Genomic DNA, 17,071 nt, shown 5'->3' on the forward strand with positions numbered 1-17,071 from the left:
TAGGTGGGTTTCTACCAGCTGCCTCCATCCTCTTGTCTCTGATGAAAGGGACTGAATATTGAATATGAATTTGAATACTGTGAATTTGAATACTCACTTAATAAAATGTGTGTGTGTGTGTGTGTGTGTGTGTGTGTGTGTGTGTGTGTGTGTGCGTGTGTGTCCTCTCTCAACAGAGAGAGGTAATATACATACAGCATACAGTGTTGCTCAGTGCTAGAATTTACACCTTCAATGTTCAGTGAATATTAACAGACAGTACACTTCATAATTCTTTAATTTGCATGTCTAAATTGCACTGGATGTATGTAGACTGAGAAACAGCACCCACCAAGGAGCACAAGCATTTTCATAACTCAATGTTACGCGATGCTACTTTAAAAGTGTAAAAAAACAAAAAACAAAAAACAAAAAAAAACAGGGTTCCGATCAGAGCATTCAGATTAGACTTTGCTGAACCTTAACTGGAACTGTCTTAAAGAACCTGTAATGTGGAACTGTACTGCCCTCTTGTGGTTTGCTGTGATCATGGAAGGCTCTAGAAAATGCTCTGCAAAAAAGATTCACTGCTGAAAAATATGCCTACATACACTGCTTTTTGTAACTAAACTGAACAAGATTAACATGAGAATATATGCATATCACTAAAAATAGTCAAATAGACTCTGCTAGCCTTAACACTGCCAACCTCTACCTGAGGTCAAGATTAATATTATGGTGCTTATTTTATATTGGCAGCATTCCTGATAGTATGAATATAACTTGAGTGCATGTTTCACAGTCCAGATGCTTTTGTTCTGAGAGTGCTTTGAGTGTAGGACCTTGGTGATTAATGGAGCCAAAAACTATGGAAGTAGCATTTAAATCAGAAATGAACGTCTCTCCACTTAGTCATAGCAAGACTTCTGTGAGATGGAAAAAACTAGCATGTTTGCTTTGCATATTTTCTGTACAGTATTTTGGCTTTAGCATTTGTATGTGTGTGTGTGTGTGTATGTCAGAGGAAGTCGTATGAGGGGTGAGAGAAGGGTGAGAGAGTGTGGAAAATATGGACTAATGCAGCCTAATGGCCACTGGGAAAAGCTTGAGAAAAAAAACACTCTCAGTGTGCTGTTCATTTCACAGAGAACGTGGCTTCCAAAACAAACATATTTATGAAATATTTCAGCCGCTCTCGTTCATTTCTCTAAGAAATTATTCCCTAGTGGCAGTCAGAACTCAGAGAACAAATCTTTAAACTGCTTGTGGAAAAAACCCTTAAGCCAGTCATACCAAAGACAGGTGCAGATCTTACTGTTTGCCTGTGAATGAAAAACCGTTCTTGATCATTGTGTGCTCCTTTAAGAATTCCAAGAGACACTGCCTTAGTCTGTCAGCAAAGCCATGGCTGGTATTGTTGCAGATAAGATATCTAATTACCCTGGTGCTGAAAAGAATTAGTAATATTCGTTCTTTATCTTGCTCTTCATCTGAAATTGGTGTTTCACACGGTCATACACAAATGCAGTCTCCTAACTACTCCCCGTGTCTCAGGCACGCGCACACACACACACACACACAAATACATGTGGTGGATTGACTGGTGGAGACAGGCAGACTGTGGTTCGGCTTCCAGTAAAACAGATGAAGTGTGAATGGGAATTTTACAGAGGACAACACCGCAGCCTATGTCCTCTGTCTGGCGCACGGTGGGCAGATATGAGCAGGACTTACCGCTGACCTGCTCATCGATCGCAAATGGGCGGATAAAACCATTCATTTTCAGCATCTAGCGCTTACTGACAGATCAGTGAGCTGAGCATCATTAGCCAGAATCACTGGTGTCTCTCAAACACCCCTTTTATTCCTTTAGATGGACTAGCCTTCCTGACCTCAACCGTATTATGCTTTTAACGTCTGAAACTTTCCAAGGCCTGGTGCCAGTTCGGTTTTCTCTGCAGTACGCAGAGGTGCATTGTAGGAAGGCCCCCCCCCTTTGGCGCATGTCATGCTGTTCCGAAAGGCGTGGCTCTGAGCGGGCCGTACGGTTTGGCGAAGGTCTTCGGCTGGAGCGCCAGCACTCTCCTCTCCGTGACACCTGCTACTGCTTTGCTTTGAGTTACCCTATCCCCACTTTAGCCCACAGCTGCCTCTGGCCTATAAATCATTTACCCCTGGCCAGGTGTACCAGGCTGAGTTATAAGCGGACGCTCTGTGATGTGAGCCGCGATTATCATATTCCACGCTGAGGCGAGGCGGGTTCAGACACACTGGGAATCGCTCCATCGCTAGCGTGCTGTAGAGAGAGCCTGAATGGTTGCCATGTGCGTTAGCGCCATGGTGGCGATCAGGCACCTGCCCAAATTCAGCGCGGATGGGACCAAGAAGCATGTTTGGAGTTTCAATTTGAAGGTGTATTCTATTTTCTAATATTAAGGATGGCGTCTGCGCTCTCAGACATGATGTGAAAACGCCCATTCTTTTGCAACAATGTTATAAAAAAACCCCAACATTTAAATCCCCTTTTCTGTCTATTTTTTCTTCTTCTATCTCATCTCGGGCAATAGTAGGATTGAGTGCTGAATTACTAATCCACTTCTGTTGCCATGGCCACTGTGTTTAATTGGAGCTTTAATGCTACACGGGGGTGTCCATATGCAGCAGGTTTAACTGTGAGAACCTTTCCAGCACTTGGCAGGTAGCAACCTCCCTCGGTGGGGCTTGGTGACGTGACCTGGATGAGACGGTTCCACTGTGAAAGCAGGGGTCACCCGCAGGGTCAAGAACACCCACATGCCAACTATTTCTGTTCTTCCTTTAAAGCCGAGATGTTCTGGGGGATTTGAGACGGTTTTCCTTTAAGAAGAAAATATGGCATGTATTGAATATAAGAAGGAACTTCGGTGCAGATTCAGGCAGAGTTTATCCAGGTGCGCCGGTTCTTTAAATATCCCGTGCTTATTGCTTATCGATTTGTGTGGGAAACTTGATTTAACGAGGACTAAAAGCTGAGCTGACTTGGCACTTGAAGAGAGAGAATGAGAAACAGAGAGAGGATAAGGGTGACAGGTGAGGGCGATTAAACATCAAACGTCATCTGTCTGTCAGCGGCACTTCACAACGCGGCGCTAAAATTCCCCACCCACTGCCATATTAAATGACTCATGTGGATACTGCTGCTAATATCCCTGCTGCCCTCTGGGTATCGCACCATCTCCCCTTGCCAGGGGTGGGCGTGGCCAAAGATGGGCATCACACAAAAGCCCAACCATAGTGATGCACATCCTACAGCCGTGCGGTGACATCGTGGCACTGTGCTTGAACTAGGATCAATATTCTGTGGGCTTAGGAAACCACTGAAGATATTTTTGGTTCAGCGAGCTGAACTGCAGTGAGAGCAGGATATTAGGGATTTCCCCCCTTCTTGATTCCTGCTCATTATAGATGCACAGTTTGTTTATGATCATTGTCATGATTTGTCTTTATGATCTACACAATAAATCAAAAGGACGACTGGGTCCTGCCAAACCCTGGAAATGTCTGGAAATGGGGTCCAAGCTCAGGGACCCCCAGGCCAAAATGCTGTATGTGCAATGTAATACATTTTCCTAAGCCTCATAATGCGTGGGACATTCTGTAACTCGATCATGCATAAAATAGCAGTGCTTAAAAGTAGCCTACATACCTAAATAAAAGTAAATGGAAATAAAAATGAACACCTAAATCACAGACATAAACCATTTGTAAACCACACGGTCATCAGAAACCACAAATAATGACTGATAGTTGGTTTTACAAGTAAGCATAGCACTGATTATAGTTATTCTGCTGTTGGATATGTTGGCTAGTATTCATCAGGCTTGTGCTCTGAAACCTTGAGTATGTTTAGACTCATTTGATCTATAACGGTTCTGTAACATCACTGAGACGGTCCGTCAGTGATGGATTTATACAGCCGAATTTTCTCTCTCTCTCTCTGTCTCTCATATTCACATCAAATGTCATTTTCCCATCTTGAATTCATTAGCAAATGCACTGGACTAATTTTGAAAGGCCTATAGGAGCAAACCCTGTACTGTAATGGTAAGCTTTTTTGTCACCAGTCTGTCAGATTCATTATGTAAGTTAGAGGAAAACTCTGCTTCTCAGTTCTTGCCGTGCCAGCCACTGTAGAGGGGGAGACTTCTGTAAAGGACCACGTGTCTTGGTTTCCTTCTTTGGCAGATATGACTGCACGGAACGGGGCCACCACAAGTATTCCGAACTCCGACCGTGACAACTCTGAGGACAACTCACCTGGTTACACAGGTAAGACCTGTTCTTCCCACAACCGCATATGTGCAGCGTAGCTGAGGAACAGAACCTGCTCTCATATTGATAATGACAAAAAAAAGCTCTTTGATTTTTATCCTGGTATTAAGACAAGCGTAATACAGACGAGAACATCACCTCTATAAGAAACACACAGACTCAATGCTCCAGAACACCTGTCGCGGGTTCGCTCGAGGTCATCCATCCTAATTAGAATTGTTTATGGAAGCGAAGCAGTAGACATCTTGCCACCCGTGTGAACTCTTCCAAAAACACTCCCCTGCAAGGAAAGAAAAGTGAGTTCAGTGGCTGTCGCTTCAGCTTGGAGGACCGGGGAGTGCGCTTTCAAACCCAGCTGGAAAGTGGTGCAGTTGGAGCCCTCTGACCTGTGGAGCCGGCAGCTCCGAGGAACGGAGCTAATTGATTAAGACTCTCTCCTCGCTCCCCGTCTGGTCTCATTTGTTGCCGTTGAAATGCTAAACTACCAGAGAAAGGGGTTTTAAAATGCTAACCTCTCTTACCCAACCCCCCCCCACCCACCCACCCACCCAGTCATTCCATAACATTGTAGGAATAACCTCCTGACTTGGAATCACTTGTAATATGAAATAAATGATATACTGACTTGAGAGCTCTCTGTCTACTGTATCACAGAAAGGGAAGAGAGAGAATGTGTGTGTGTGTGTGTGTGTGTGTGTGTGTGTGTGTATGATAAAGAGAGACACTGAAAGCAAGACAGCCAACAGACAAGGTATCACAGAAACACTGGCTTCGTTAGATTTCCGAACAGAGAGAGAGAGAAAGAGAGAAACTTAGAAGGAAAGAGAGAGAAAGACAGAGAGGGAACGAGAGAGAGAGTGCAGAGGTGAGGGGTGCTTGAGCATCGGCAGATGCCCATGCTGCAGGAGAAGCTCAGCTCTCAGGCCGTCTGTCATATTTCACTAGCTCATCGTACAGGCGAGCGCGGGCAACAAGGCAGTGCCACTCCGCCCGCCGGCGAAGGAGCAGAGCGCACCGCCCGGCGACGTGACTGAACGGAGGCATGATGCGTAAAATAAGACCATGAGAGAATACGTGTGCTAGTTGTCACAAAACTAGTGAACTGCGGAACAAGAGCACAGTGGAACGAGAGGGAGTGAGTGACGGATCATTCGTGACAGGGACTCTTGCGAGGGGGAGTCGGGCGGTAGTAGAGAGCGTGCGGAAATGAAATCAGGCAGATAGCCGTCCCGTTGTTCTCTGAAGCAGGAGAGACTATCGCAATCGCCTGTCCATCCTTGACCCTTCCTCTAGCCGAGCGCATCGCGCAGGCACACAGCTCGTAACTCTCTATTAGATATGAACGCTTTCCACTCAACCCCTAAAGGCCTGCCGCGTGGGCGCACGAGAGGAAAGCAGGACGAGTGCGTGCTTCTGTCCTGAGGGCCTGTGTGTGCCCAGTGTCACATCTGGGAGGAAGTACGCAAGTGTGTTTCGACTGGTCCCAGCCCAGGACACCCACTGCTGAGGCTCTGCTGTACCTCAGCTCTGGCTTCCTGCCTCTCACTGGCAGGGCCCAGACGAGGGCCCAGACGAGGGCTTCAACAGCAGCTGCTTCACATCACACCACACACAGCTGCACACTGAGTCCATTACAGAGACAACGAACCACACAGACACTGGGGCATTGTGAACTGTTCTGAGCAGATGCACTTCTGGCTGTGCTGCATCGACGGAAAATACGTACCTGACATTTCAAAGATCAGTTAGCTTCCTAAAAAATGTTTTCAGCCAAATACATGGTGCAGTTCTGTCTTTACTTCAGCCAGAGTATTCTGCTGTATTGACCTGTGAGAGGTATTTGAGTGTGTGTGTGTGTGTGTGTAAAATATACCAGGCCTATGTAAACTCATCAGAATGAATGTTTATTGCACCTGCTTATGTATCAGATATGCGTGTGTGTGTGTGTGTGTGTGTGTGTGTGTGTGTGTGTGTGTGTGTGTGTGTGTGTGTGTGTGTGTGTGTGTGTGTCAGTGTGTGCACAAGTGTGAGGTCAGTATGCCTGGGAGGCCAGGGATCATATTTATCACATTAGCCACGCGTCTCTGACCATGTTTTGGCAGCTGATGGCAGGGGTCTGTTTCAGCCTGTGTGTTTGGGTAGATCACCCCGGATCCTGGCCCCAGGTTGAAGAATTCTCCACGTAGCATTGAGAATTCCCCTGACTGATTACCATGCATACTTGGGATCCTACACTGGCTTTTTTTTTTCCCCGATGGATAACTTCCTGAAGCGCTTCTCCCAAACGGACTATTGAATTTAGAAGCTCCACTGGCGTTTACTAAAAAAACAGTCACACACTGCAAAATAAAATCTTCTTCCAGAATATGAATATAACCAAACCAAACTCGTTTTGACGTTTCTATAACCCAAATGTCTGCTATATTTGATCTATCCCTTCGTGGTATCAAAATAAGGACACGTGTTCGTCTGGGTACACGTCTAAGGCATAAATGTGCTGGAGGGGCAGAAACTGTCTTGAGAGAAGCAGGATAGCACATGGATGGCGCGCCAAACACACGAGCCCTTTACAGGGGTAGCTGATATCGAAACATCTGGAAAAGGGCCCACAGTGGAAAGGTAAGGTAAGATGCAGGTAAGGTCAGCGGCGCTTGGCGCGTCCATATGTGCGGAGGTGGCTTTTTTTTCTTTCTTTCTAATGGCATGTTTTCACCGCCACTCGTCGTCAAAACCCGAACGTGTCTGTGGAAACGTCGTCGTCCCAGCCTTGATGCCTTAATACTATTCCACCATCCCGCTCTCACAGGAATAGATGGGCGGATGTACTCTCGCAATAACCCCTTAGCAGAGAGGGCAGTGGGTAGACAGAAATAAAGAGAAGGCAAGAAGAAGAAGGGAGTAAGGGAGAAAGAGATGGAGAGAGGGATGGGGGCTGTAGACCTGCTAGGTTTGCGATGTTTTTAATAGAAAAAAAAAGGTTGAGATACGGGGGTGAAGTTGACTCAGACCGCAGTTCGTATGTTGCTCTGCTCCGAGGAGTGGTTGACCCGAGAATTCTCCTGCGCTCATTTCAATCTGCCATGAGACAGAGAGACTGAGTGACAATTAAAGGATTTGCGGCGGGTACAGGGAGTGAATTTATACCGTTTCTCTACCAGAAGAAGAACATCAGAAGAGCCTCGGCAAGTTGGCGTGGCATAGGTTAGCAAAGATCGGATTTATGAATTGTTTCTTTTTCTAGCGCGCTGAAATAAACATATCGCTGCTTAAGGGAAGGTTTTGGTCATTTTGCGGATGTGCAGGACCAGACGCCGAGACCCCCATAAACACCCCCACCCAACTAAAACGCTTTTGCAGATACATAAACGAGAGCAGATTAAACGGCCTTAAGTAACCTTTGGCTTGGACTGAAAATAGCTTCACTTATTTTCTTCTGCCCACAAGAGCTAAGAGCGAGTTTAAAGTGAGTGTGACATGCAAATGTACATAAACACACATCTGTGAAAAATATAGAGAGGGAGCTTTTTGCTTGTAATCTTGGTGTGAATCAGCCCTGAGATATTTTCCAACGACTGTGTTGGAAAATAGCCTAACACTAAAACATTTCACAACGCATCAAATGTTATAAGACGGAGGACGTTTTGGTTAGCCGCAAGATGTCGATTCGCCGCGACGTTCGCAGTCCCAGAGATGAAAACGGCCTGTAATGGCGTCTGTCCGCCAGCAGAGGACGCACGTAATCCTGTCTGTCGGTCATAACCCTTCCCATGCAGGCAGAAGCGTCCCAAAACCCGAGCACCTATTTTGCACTTCTGTACAAGACGAGGACAGTTTCATGCCTCCTCATTTCTTTCATATTGTGTGGAAATTATCGATTGTCCCTAGTTTCCGAGCGTATCTTTTTCAGTTTACAGTAAAATCCAAAACTAACTTAGTCCTAAAACTAAGTAGCCCTGTCAGAAACTTTGTAACCAATTACGTCAAATATCAGGAATAATGCTAATACATCATTTAAATTTAACAGTATTTTATTTATTCCAATTTTTTATTTACTTACGATAACATCGTGCTCCTGTAGGATATTAAGGGCGCTGTGCTAAGTGAGAAATGGTGTGATTCACGCGGCCGCCCTCACGCGCTCCAGCGCCGCTACTTGCCCCTCGCGCGATGAGTTTCCTTTTTTTTTTGGGTGCGGGTCGAGTGCACGTGCATCCCCTCCTCCGTGCATCACTGTCTTCCAAACTGAATGCCGCTTCTCTGGCGTTATCCGTCCATGCTTACAACTTATGACAAATGCTAAGACGTGTTCTACATGTTCTACATCCGTGAGCTTCAGAAATGTAAACGCCCCAAGGAAAGACGACAGAGAAAGTTTTTTTTTTTTCCCCCCAGAATGCTGTTGCCTTGGAAATTACAGTCTGACCGAAAGTTTAGGCTGTTCATGTCACTCATTTATATTTTTCTGTCAATGCAGAGCAGTTCATTTTGTGCCTTGCTTAACAGACCGCTATCAAAAACCTGATTTCGATCATGCAAAAAAATAAATAAATAAATAATCAGCGGGCGTTTTCTTTAGTTTGATACGCGCGCGCGCGCGTGTGTGTTTGTGTGTGTGTGTGTGTCTGTGTGTGTGTGTGTGGATAGGAGCGATGTACGGGGAGTTGCGCTTGGAGCTGCTTAACAGCACTTTGGAAAGCCCCATTGTTGCAGAGGACGAGCGGAGGCGCGCACCATTCTGGAAGTGTGAACGGAGCGGAGATCTTCCCAACACGCAGGTCCCGGGGAGAGGGGTTTGACAACTGCTACAGCACAGAAGTATTTTAAAAAGCAAAAGGATTTGAATGTAATTTAATATCAGCGATGTGAACGACACACTTGGGGAAAATGATATATCGACGCCGACATTTCGAGTTTTATGGTGAATAGTTGGTTATTTAGTCTATAGGAGATCAATCTATATTCCTCTGGCAGTTTGCATTGAGAGTCCGCATGGATTCATCGTAGCCGTTCGTCAGGCGCTTGGGAGATTTGTGCACACTTCCAAATTCTGGACTTGCCCGGGCGGAGTTTTACGGACGGCATTCACCACGTCCTACATCGGGATCCTGAGCCAAACTGTACGAAAGGGGCAAAGGCTGAACTACTTCACATAATGTTACAGCTGCAAAAAACAACAAAAAAACAACTAAAATGTAGCGCGTAAACTACGCTTGCTTTGGACAAGTGTTTCTTTTCTGGGGGGATATTAAGAAGAGTCTCTTGCAAACCGCAGCTAATATTTCCCCACTTTGAAAACTTTGAGGGCATCATGAGCGCTGCCGGGAATTTTTCGAGCCCAGCAGGAACATAATTTAATTCGCTGGAAAAGGGGCCTCAAAGTAACCGTTTGCCTTTCAGTTTTGACATTGATATGTTCGATCCACGGCAGGATTGATTGCATTTTGAGGAATTCTAAAAAGATTCCTTGAAGAAAGCGGGAACAATGACACGTTCTGTGGGATTGTATGTTTTTCTCGGATTAATTCAAGTCTGCACAGGTAACCCGTTTTGTCGTGTGTGTTCTGCCTCCTGCCCGTATGCGCCTAGGTCCGCCTGGGTCATGATGGATAGTCTAGCCCTCGCAAGAGTTATCTTATGGAGAGCATGGTTCAGTTCAGCTGTTCCATAGCAAATATATTACTACAGTTAATGTAAAAGCTTTATCGCGAAACCATTGTCCAGCACTACTTAAACTCCTACTTGGGATACATTTACCAGAAGCTTAAACAAATCTGTGTGAGGCCCCGTTATTGTAACAGTGGGTCTTATCATGAACTTGCCAAACAATTCCCTTCTTTATTATTGGAGTCTGGTTGTGCTACATAAAAATGAGTTTTGCCATAGCTGGAAACCAGGGTACTAATATTAGGAAATTTGTATTTGTTTTTCCCTGAAGAGTACCCCCCCCCCCCCATTCATTACCTGAGCAGAATATGTTATGTTTCCAGTGTTTCCAGTGTTTAGCAATTGTGCGCTGACCCCGTGGCCCATTTGCCATTAGAGTATCGCTGTTCGCTCCAAGAAGTCACACCTTAGTGCCTCCTTGAGTTGCTTCTTTGTGTTACTATGAATCAGTGTGTTGTTCCAAGCAATAAAGGAAGGATGTAGACAGGCCTTTATTAATGAATTCCCAGGAATGCTACAGTGCACATATAAACTTTTCCTCTAATTGCTGCTGGTTCCTGTTGTTGGCTTCCAAGCCAAGCTCAAGCCAGGCTCCTGAAACTGCACTAATAGTGTTGCCTGTTTGGAATACCTGAACTGTGCTTTGTTAGGGACCAGGTAAACAACAGCTTGAGATGCTGCAATACTGATAATGAAGTGCAGTGTTCAGTGGGACACTGGCACACACACACACACACACACACACACACACACACACACACACACACACGCGTGCGCACATGCCTCTAGGGAAGCTGTGCCCCACTCCGGTCTCATCTGCCTGGGAGAAAATGCTTTAATGAGACCCTACAGTGTGTGGAGGCATTGTCTCATATCAGCATAGTGAATGTCACTACATTAACATGTTGAGGGAAAGCTCAACATGTTCTGGGAGCGACCTGAAGAAACCAGCAGGGATCTGGAGCTGAGGAACGAATCTGTGTGTGTCTCTTTGTGCGCGTGTCTCTATGCATGCCTGTGTGTATCGTTTGTGTGTGTGCTCTAGATTACAGTGATGAGTGTGGTGTACAGTCTCGTTGAAGTGGCACATACCCACTCTTTGTCCACGTTTACCCAAACATATTGTTTTCAGGTGGACCCCTTGAGGGCTTGCTTCCTCAATTCCTGTGAGGCTGCCTCGCTCCCTCTAAGGCTGCCTCACACTTCCTCCGAGGCTGCCTCGCTCCCTCCGAGGCTGCCTCACACTTCCTCCGAGGCTGCCTCGCTCCCTCCGAGGCTGCCTCACACTTCCTCCGAGGCTGCCTCGCCGCCTCCGAGGCTGCCTCGCTCCCTCCGAGGCTGCCTCGCTGCCTCTGCTGTGGGAGAATTCAAAGCATGCCACGCCAGCCCTCCTTCACCTCCCCAACAGCAGCACAATAGCAGGCCTGATGGGCCTGAGGTGACTCTCCGCAGACCTGTGCAGGTGGCCGGGGGGCGGGGGGGTTGCTGAAAGAAGGGACTCACAGTAAAACGTCTTGGCTTTGTGTGAACAGTTGGCCCCAATCAATGGTGAGTTCACTGTGCTTTTCCTGAATTAGTTAAAATGCCGTTGGACCAGGAGTCTGCCTGGCATTATCTGGGCCTTTTTTTTTTTTCTTTTTTTTTTTGAAAGCGCATACAGAGAAAATAGCTCCTGCTATGATGGAGACCTAAGAAAAGCCACATTATTGGCCTCTGGGAGAGCGACACTGGTTTTTGGAAGAGACACACTCGGAGGGGAACGTGGCGTTTTGGAGACAGAGTTCTTCTGCCGGTCCATTAGTGGCAATGAAGTGAGACGTGTGGCTTGCTGGGAGTGCTGAGTAAGGCTCCGGCGTCTTGGAGCGCATGCCGGCCTGCCCTCTCCCGTACCGCGGGCCTGGCGTAGGTGTGCGCCGTGTGTGCGGCCTCACCTTGAGTCTCGCCGCAACCTGATCCCCGGTCGGGTCGGCAGTCTGAGCAATCGCCGCGTAGCACGCGGATCCAGGACAGACGTTTTCCAGGCCCCCCGGCATGGGGCAGCCACGTTATTTTCGGTGCCGCTGGAAAAGCAGCTGCGTCTGCTGGATCCGCGAGCCGACTTTCTCCGCCGCGAGCGGGAATGCCGTGGTGCTGTGGGAAGACTCGTTGTCTCGCTCAGGATTTTTTTTTCTTGGAACGGATTAAAGAAAGAGAAAATGGCATCCAGAGCTGAAAACACTCTCACCTCTTTTTTCTCCAAATGAGTAACAGAGAGAAGAAGAGAAGTGGGTAGCTCTGGTTGTCCCACGGAGCGCCCCCGCAGGACTCTTGTGTCCGAGGCTGTTTCTCATTCATTGTGTCTGCCGAAACGATCTTGCTCGTTTAAAGGGAAAGGCACACCTCCCGTGCTCAACACGGCATTGACCTGTTCCCCTTACTCCCCTTCCCAGAGGTGATTTTGGTGCGGTCCACACAAGTGTAAAGGTTTTAAAAGCAGTTTTCTCACATTTCTTCTAGCGTGATTTGTGTGCTATGTGCTTTTTCTGTGGGTCGAAATACGTTCTTACCACGACTCTGACTACATTTTACCATAACCTGTGAAACACTCTTCTCTTCTTTAGTCCAGAAAAGGACCTGTTTATTGGAAGCTTTGTGAAGCTGTGGGTAGTGTTTGGTCCACCTTTAGACCAAATGAAAGTCTGCCAAGACACGCGCAAGATATGCCGGTTATCACCTGCACTTGACGCACAGTTCTAATCCCTAATGCTTGCAAATCATGTCATTACATGATTGATGTTATCACTGCTCAGCTGTGGAGCTGCAATAAACCTGCCTTGAGTACATGCTTATCATTTTCACCCATTTTTGAGCCTTTATTGCCCTGTAAAGCTTTACATCACAGAGCAAAGTGGAGAAAGCGGATTGTGTAGTCACAGGTGTGGCGTGACCCGGCTTCAACTCGGATACCGGAAAACCGACACACGCCTGCCGCGGCGAGCCCCCGCTGGCTTACGTACCACTAATGGAATGAATCGGTATTCATTTAGTCTCGACATTCTTGCTCTTTTCTGTGGCATCTCTTTCAAAAGCCCCATGTCCTGGGTTTGAACTCAGCCAGCAGAAATAGGTTATTTGTATTTTTCAAGTACATGGCGAGTTGTTTGCTGAAGGTGTGCACCAAGGCATACAGGTATGTGTAATGAGGCGCGTGCGTGTGTGTGTGTGTGTGTGTGTGTGTGTGTGTGTGTGTGTGTGTGTGTGTGTATTTGCATATACTGTTGAAGCCCTGTGAAAAGGTTTCCTTGTTTATATCCTACTTATCCACAGTGTTTAGCCAGATCAGGCCAGAGCCCCCATGCGGCCTGGAGCTGCAGAAGCCGCACTGAAGTTTCACAAGTTCTCCATATCCCAGATGCCATCAAACCTCTGCCCAAAAACGCCACACCCCATCTCTCTCAGAACAAGCGCTCTGGCCATCCCGAGTGTGGACATGGAGTGCTGAAATAGCTGAATTTGTGACTTCAGTTCTGATGCCTGCAGTACTTAAAAGCCAGAACGCTGGCTGTCACGGTCGAGCAGCTGACTGGGCTGACCAGCACGGCTTCGTCCAGTCCGCACCTCCGCTCTGAGCCTGTCCGGGTCTGTTCCCGCCCGACGGTTGCCATGCCCTTTAATTCTTGAAGCCTGACGTGACCTCTCTGGCACCCTGCGTATTTTTTTGTGGAGGTCGCGTCGAGCCCAGGTCAAGCCCCCCTACAGTGTTCGGGCACAGGGACCAAGCTGTGTGTGTGTGGTGGGGCGGGGGTTTCGCTCACACCTGACGCCGAGGAAGCAGGGCTGGATTAATCTCACAGGGGGCTGCTTGTGAAATCCTGAGGGTTAGTGTTGCTCTAGTCATGTCTAACAGCTGAGAGAGAGAGAGAGAGAGAGAGAGAGAGAGAGAGAGTGAGAGAGAGAAAGCGAGAGGGTTGGTTGGTTCATTCAGTATGGAGGTCAGTCAGTTGGTTGTCCAAATAAATACTATTTTCTGGAGGAGTTTGTCTGTGGTCTGATAGCTGAAAGGCCCCATGCGTCCAGCCCTGGGCTGTCTGTTTACTCTGGGTTTGCAGCCAGTCGCAGTCTAAGGCTTGTCCAGTGTGTGTTTATATTTGTATATCTATGTATACGTGTGTTTGTGCGTGTGTGTGTGTTTGTGTGTGCGTGCGCGCACGGGTGTGTGTGTGTGTGTGTGTGTGTGTGTGTGTGCGTGCGTGCGTGTGTGTGTGTGTGTTTGTGTGTGCGTGCGCGCACGGGTGTGTGCGTGCGTGTGTGTGTGTGTGTGTGTGTGTGTGTGCGTGCGCGCACGGGTGTGTGTGTGTGTGTGTGTGTGTGTGTGTGCGTGCGCGCAAGGGTGTGTGTGTGTGTGTGTGTGTGTGTGTGTGCGTGCGCGCATGGGTGTGTGTGTGTGTGTGTGTGTGTGTGTGTGCGTGTGCGTGTGTTTGTGTGTGCGTGCGTGCACGGGTGTGTGTGTGTGTGTGTGTGCGTGTGTTTGTGTCTGAAGGCGAACAGCTGGTTGTTAAAAGGAAAGCTCTGCCAAAAAATGGCAATACAACGATAAACATGTCTAACAATAAAGGGAAATCGTGACTTCATGCTAAACAGCAAAATTATAATTCGTTCATTTTTAGCCACGCCATCATTCTCTAGCTGCGCCGTGCCTGTGGAATCTGTGCGAAGGCTGCGTAGAGAGCAGGGCTGTCCCAGCCGAGACACAGACAGCATTTTTACCACACTGGCAGACTCAAATGGAGTCAAATGGAGACAGACAGTTCAAATGGAGCTCGTGGGACGCCTCTCCAACAGAGTGGTACTGTACGCGATGTGTCCCCGGTCTAATGGCGGACGCCGCAGCTCGGCCCGCTGAAGAAATGGAGCCGGAAAACAGATCCACTGTGAATGCCTCCCAGATGGAGTCTCCGGGCAGGCCAGGCGCTGAGCTCGAAGCACGGAGCGTGGAGCTCAGCCTGCGGGAAGCATCTCCTGGGACCGCTCCAGCGGTCGGAGGCTGCATAGTTCCTGCATGAAGCTCGCGATCCGATAATCCCTCTTCTCCCCACTTGGCCCCTACCTGCCAGAGCCGTTCGTCTTTCACACTCGCCTCTAGTGCAGGGGGGTCGAGGGGGGGTATCGGAAGGAGCGCCAATAGCCGCTGACTCCCTGAGCCGCCCTGCAGTCGCTTACCGCGCTGACGACAGAGTGACAGAGGTTCCGGTTTAGTGGGGGGGGGTTTATTTTAGATATGTGTGTTTCAGTAACTAATTTCTAGGCTGTGGTGGTGCATCATGTCATTAGGAGCACATCACACGTGTGTCCCCACCTCAGCCGGACCAGGTGGCAATAGCTAGGGACAAATTTTGACAGATTGTGCCATAACTGCTCATAATTAATTTTGCAGTACAAGCAGCCCCTCCCTTTGGCTCGTGGAGGCTCCTGACAGCCCGAGTGACACAGCACAGCAGGCTCCTCCAGGCCAATTACCGGCCGGCGTTTCCAGATTCTTGCTCTGCTCTTGTCCGCAACACCCGCCCCCCGCCCCGTGGCACTAATGCAGTTTGAGCGGCGACGGACGCTGCGCTAAGGGGTGGGAGTGGGGTGGTGGTCCATAGGGGCGGGGTCAGCGGGAGGGTGGGGGATTAACGCTGGGGACGGCGAGCCGTATCAAATCAAAGGTCAGGCTGGAAATGTCAGGGTCGAAGGTCACAGATATGCATTTAGCTCCGCGTAAGCCTCTGCTTCCGCCCCAGGGCACCATCGATCGATGAGGCGGAGCGGCGATCGATCCCACGCGGGCACACGCCCCGGCGCGGGCACACGCTCGTCCAGCTCTCCAGGGCTGGAGAGACGTCCACGAGGGCAGAAGCACGTTAGCTCCTGCTCCTGCACATACACACACGCACGTGGACACACGCACACACTCCGGCGATTACAGCGGCTCGTTAATTAAAGATGGGATGAAGCCAGATAAGGACGTCGGAAAATTGTGAGGAAGTGGGGGCAAGCAATGTGCTACATCTCACCGTCTCCCTGTGTTCCATCCCCCGCCCCGCCCTTCCTTGACTCAGTCAACGACGGACCAGATAAACATTTCAGTGCTTAAGGGGAAGACGGAGCCCTAATGAACAGCTTACCCATGAGCGCCCCTGTCTCTTAGAAGAGCCTGGAACGAAGTTAATTTGCCTTAATATGCCGATCTATTATTGGTCGGTAGCTATGAGACTCCAGGCTGGGATCCAGCGATAAGCATGTGCACTGAGTGAACCTGAAAGCTCCGCTGGGTCAGATAATTGCGCGCAATGGATGTCGCTCCGCTGTCTCCGCTCCGCACACACCGGCCCAAGCGCCTCTCGGAGCCTCTCGGCGAGGACGCGGAGACAAAGGGGAGGAGAGGAATAGAGGGGAAGATTTGTTGTTTTTGTTTTTTTTCTTTTTCCATACTGGAAATCAAATTAAGGTGCACTTTGGTCCCGCAACACTGCCTGGAAGATGCAGCTTAGTCAGTGAGACATGGAAGGAAACACGGCCGTTTTAAGAGGCCAGGATAGGGAGGGGCCGGGGGACTGTTGGAGGGGGGGGTACTTTTTCTGTAGCACTCCCAGGATGTTTAAACGTTACCCATCCCAAACGGACATTGCTCTTTTGTAAGAAGCTGCAGTTAACGTCCCGAATTACAACACGCGCAGCGTTAATAGAAGTGCGATTTCCCTTTTTTGTTTGTTATGGGTAAAGCCGCTTAGAATCTCGGCAGATTTCAAGGGAGCCGATTCCTTTTATTTCTTGATTACAGCATGCCAAAGACGCCCGGTAATGGTTCCAATTAAACGTACATTCAAACACTTCAACCAAAAAAAAAAAAAAATCCCAGATTACTTCCTCCCTCATCGTGCTTTCATACCAGCTGCTATGACTGCGGAATTGGGATCATTAGAATTAGGAATGACTCAGCAGCTACAGGCATCCTGATTTTCCAGCTTGGCGCGTGGCACTGAAGACGCCCGCTCCTTGGGCTCGTACAGTCGGGCTCGGCTGTCCGCGAGAGAACAGACCAGGTGTGAGGATTCCCTCTGCCAGAGGGGCCGGCCTAAGCTTCAGACGACGCGCC

General features: G+C 48.5%; 1 protein-coding gene across 1 annotated transcript in view; it reads left to right on the forward strand.

Moving 5' to 3' along the window:
• LOC113570017 (roundabout homolog 1-like) overlaps window positions 1-17,071 on the forward strand; it is a 128,294-nt gene that overhangs the window by 28,415 nt on the left and 82,808 nt on the right. The window contains exon 3 of the mRNA XM_035535463.1: window positions 4,204-4,287. Coding sequence (XP_035391356.1) covers window positions 4,204-4,287 — 84 coding nt within the window. The remainder of the gene's footprint in view (window positions 1-4,203; window positions 4,288-17,071) is intronic.

The sequence above is a fragment of the Electrophorus electricus genome, chromosome 17, assembly GCF_013358815.1.
Source record: "Electrophorus electricus isolate fEleEle1 chromosome 17, fEleEle1.pri, whole genome shotgun sequence".
In the NCBI taxonomy this organism is placed as follows: domain Eukaryota; kingdom Metazoa; phylum Chordata; class Actinopteri; order Gymnotiformes; family Gymnotidae; genus Electrophorus; species Electrophorus electricus.